The 3,835-nt window shown below is 45.6% G+C and overlaps 1 protein-coding gene across 1 annotated transcript; it reads right to left on the reverse strand.

The window, feature by feature from the left end:
- Positions 1-888: 888 nt before the first annotated feature.
- LOC138893963 (uncharacterized) lies at positions 889-3,191 on the reverse strand. Its single transcript, XM_070178634.1, has 3 exons — positions 2,712-3,191; positions 1,423-1,536; positions 889-1,191 (listed from the first exon to the last, which is right to left on the reverse strand). The coding sequence occupies exons 1-3, from the start codon at positions 3,189-3,191 to the stop codon at positions 889-891; spliced, it is 897 nt and encodes a 298-aa protein (XP_070034735.1).
- Positions 3,192-3,835: the final 644 nt, after the last annotated feature.

Consider the following 3,835-nt stretch of genomic DNA (forward strand, 5'->3'; position numbering starts at 1 on the left):
GCTCCTTTATGATCTTAACTTTTTCCATAGCGTGATGTACAAGGTCTGACCCTATCAACTCTGCTTCCCCAATCTTGAACCACCCAATGGGATATCTACATCTCCTACCATATAATGCCTCAAATGGTGCCATCTGGATACTTGCATAAAAGCTGTTGTTATAAGCAAACTCTATGAGTGGCAAATTATCATCCCAGCTACCCTTGAAATCAAGAACACAAGCAAACAACATGTCATCGAGAGTCTGAATAGTCTGCTCTACTTGCCCGTCAGTCCGTGGATAGAAAGTTGTACTAAGATTCACCTGAGTACCCAAACCTTGCTGAAATTTCCTCCAAAAATTGGCCGTGAACTGAGCCCCTCGATCCGAAATGATAGAAACTGGAGTGCCATGTAGCCTAACTATTTTCTTGATATACAACTGAGCATATTGTTCCGCTGTGTTGGTAGATTTAACTGGCAAGAAGTGTGCTGATTTCATGAGTCGGTCCACGATCACCCAAATTGAGTCAAACTTGCGCGTAGTGCATGGTAATCCTACCACAAAACCTATATTAATCATCTCCCACTTCGACATTGGAATTTCTATGTTCTATGCCAACCCACTAGGCCATTGATGTTCGGCCTTCACTTGCTGACAGTTCGGACACCTTGCCACAACGTTCTCCACATTCCTTTTCATGTCATTCCACCAATAGACTTCCTTGAAATCGTGATACATCTTCGTAGAACCTGGATGAACGGAATACCTAGAAGCGTGAGCCTCGGTCATGATTCATTCCCGCAGACCATCTACATTCGGAACACATAGTCTCCCTTGGTACCTTAGTGTATCATCATCCATGCTAAGAGCAAAATTCGTAGTCTTATGTTTTTGAATCCCCTCCTTCAATTGCACAAAAATGGATCGTTGAATTGCTTCTCTTGCACTTCCACAACAAGCGATGATTCAACCCTATTTTGCACAATTACCCCTCCTTCATTAGAGTCCGTAAGAAGAACTCCCAAACTAGCCAATCGATGGACTTCCCTGGCCAATGGCCTTTGATATACCATCAAGTATGCTAAAGTACCCATAGATTTCCGGCTAAGAGCATCCGCCACGACATTGGCTTTCCACGGGTGACATAGAATATCAATGTCGTAATCCTTGAGTAACTCAAGCCATCTTCTCTGCCTCAAATTTAGCTCCTTTTGTTTGAAAATATATTGAAGACTCTTGTGGTCTGTGAATACATCCACATGGACCCCATACAAATAGTGACGCCAAATTTTCAATGCAAAAACCACCGCCGCAAGTTCTAAGACATGTGTTGGATAATTTTTTTTATTATTCTTGAGTTGCCTAGAAGCATATGCTATAACTTTTCCGTGTTGCATTAACACACACCCAAGTCCAATTCTTGAAGCATCACAATATACCACAAATTCATTTGTACCCTCTGGCAAGGTCAACACCGGCGCTGTAGTCAATCTCGATTTCAAATCCTGGAAGCTCATGTCACAGGCATCGGACCATTGGAACTTAACTGCTTTCTGAGTCAATTTAGTCAATGGAGAGGCAAGAGTAGAGAACCCCTCCACAAACTTCCTGTAATACCCTGCTAAGCCCAAGAAACTGCGAATCTCGGTGGGCATTGTAGGTCTAGGCCAATTCTTTACTGCTGAAATCTTTTGAGGATCAACCTTGATTCCTTCTTTAGAGAAAACATGACCCAAGAATGTGACAAATTTGAGCCAAAATTCACACTTTGAAAATTTTGCATAGAATTGGTGCTGATGAAGAGTATGCAACACTGCCCTGAGATAATCAGCTTGGTCCTCCCGACCTCGTGAATACACAAGAATATCGTCAATGAACACTATCACAAAGGAGTCGAGGAAAAGCTTGAAAACCCGATTCATAAGATCCATGAAAGCTGTTGGGGCATTTTTTAGCCCAAAAGACATCACCAGAAATTCAAAATGCCCATAACGGGTCCTAAAATCTGTTTTCGGAATATCCTGCTCCCTGATCTTCCATTGGTGATACCCGGATCATAAATCAATTTTGGAATAGTATTTAGCACCCTATAACTAATCAAATAAATTATCTATTCTTGGTAGTGGGTATTTGTTTTTGATTGTGACTTTGTTGAGTTGCCGGTAGTCAATACACATCCTTAGTGATCCATCTTTCTTCCTCATGAAAAGAACCGGTGCGCCCCATGGCGACACACTCGGTCCGATGAAACCCTTCTCCAACAAATCCTTCAACTGTTCCTTTAGTTCTTTCAATCTTTTCGGTGCCATTCTGTAGGGCGGAATAGATATAGGCTGCGTGCCTGGCATCACATCAATCCCAAAATCAATCTCCCTGTCTGGCGGAACCCCAGGGAGCTCATCAAGAAAGACCTCCGGAAATTCATTCACAATTGGCACTGACTCGAGTGTAGGTGCCTCAGCATCGGTGTCCGTAACCCGAACCAAGTGGTAAATACACTCCTTGTTAATCATCTTTGTGGCCTTAAGGTAAGAAATAAACCTACCCTTTGGCACCACATTATCCCCCTTCTACTCAACAACTAGCTTACTTGGAAATTCAAACCTCACAGTTCTAGTTCGGTAGTCGAGCTTAGCAAAACATGAATAAAGCCAATCCATTCCCATATTACATCAAAATCAACCATCCCCAATACAATGAGATCGGCCACGGTGTCCTAACCACGCACCGTGACAACACAACCCCTATGAACCAGTGCAGCCACAATAGACTTGCCAACCGGAGTAGATACATAGAACGACTCAAGAAGCTGTTCCGGTTCTATCCAAAATTCCATAGCAACAAAAGGGGTAACATAGGACAAGGTGGAACCGGGATCAATAAGAGCATATATATCATGAGTTTCGACAGTCAATATACCCATGACGAAATCTGGAGAAGACTCTGCATTCTGGCAACCGCTCATAGGATAGAAATGGTTGGGTCCTCCTAAACTCTGTGCACCACCCCTAGCTGCACCACGCCCTGCTGGTGCTGGAGGGCCTCGAGCTGGAGGGGGTGCTGAAAATGTAGCAGCTGCAGAACTAGATGGTTGTGTTGTGCCCCTGCCCGCACCCTGGCGGGATGAACGCCACTCCCTCTGAATATCACCCCTTAGTCCGCACCCGTAACATATAGGTAAGTCTATGTAGTAGATCCCCGAGTGCATCTTCCCGCACCTAGGGCATGGGGGCCTCCGCTGCTGCAGGAACCTCCCTCCTGATCGGCCCTGATGGTGGGGTCCCCTGCTTCCTTGATTGGGTCAGAAGCGACTCCCCTGCTGCTGACTGTGCCTCGCTGGTGGTGCACTGGCTGAAGATTGAGCATGAGACTGGGTTGGCCCTAATGACCCTCCCCAGAAAGCCGATCTCCCCCCACCAAATGACTCCCCAAAGATGCCCGCCGACCGAGCCTTGCTGGTACCCTCTCGCTCCCTTCTGTTCTTCAACTTGTGGTCCTCTGTAGCTTGAGAAAATTCTACCATTTTCCCATAGTTCATATCCGAATTCAAGGCAGCTGTAGCGGCCTCATTGATAAGAAAGGGGATAAGGCCCTGCACAAACTGGTGCACTCTAGCCTCCATAGTAGGCAACATGAGAATGGCATATTTTGACAGGCGCGAACTCCATGTGATACTCCCACACACTCCTACTCCCTTGATTAAGATTCTCAAACTCTGCGGCATAGGCTTCCCTAGTCTTGGCAGGCAGGAAATGGTCCATAAAGGCATCCTCAAACTCACTCCATCTCACTCCATCTCGCTATAGGGATCCCCTCCACCCGAGAATCCTCCCACAGCTCAAACCAAGAATA

This window comes from Nicotiana tomentosiformis, chromosome 6 (assembly GCF_000390325.3).
Source record: "Nicotiana tomentosiformis chromosome 6, ASM39032v3, whole genome shotgun sequence".
Taxonomy (NCBI): domain Eukaryota; kingdom Viridiplantae; phylum Streptophyta; class Magnoliopsida; order Solanales; family Solanaceae; genus Nicotiana; species Nicotiana tomentosiformis.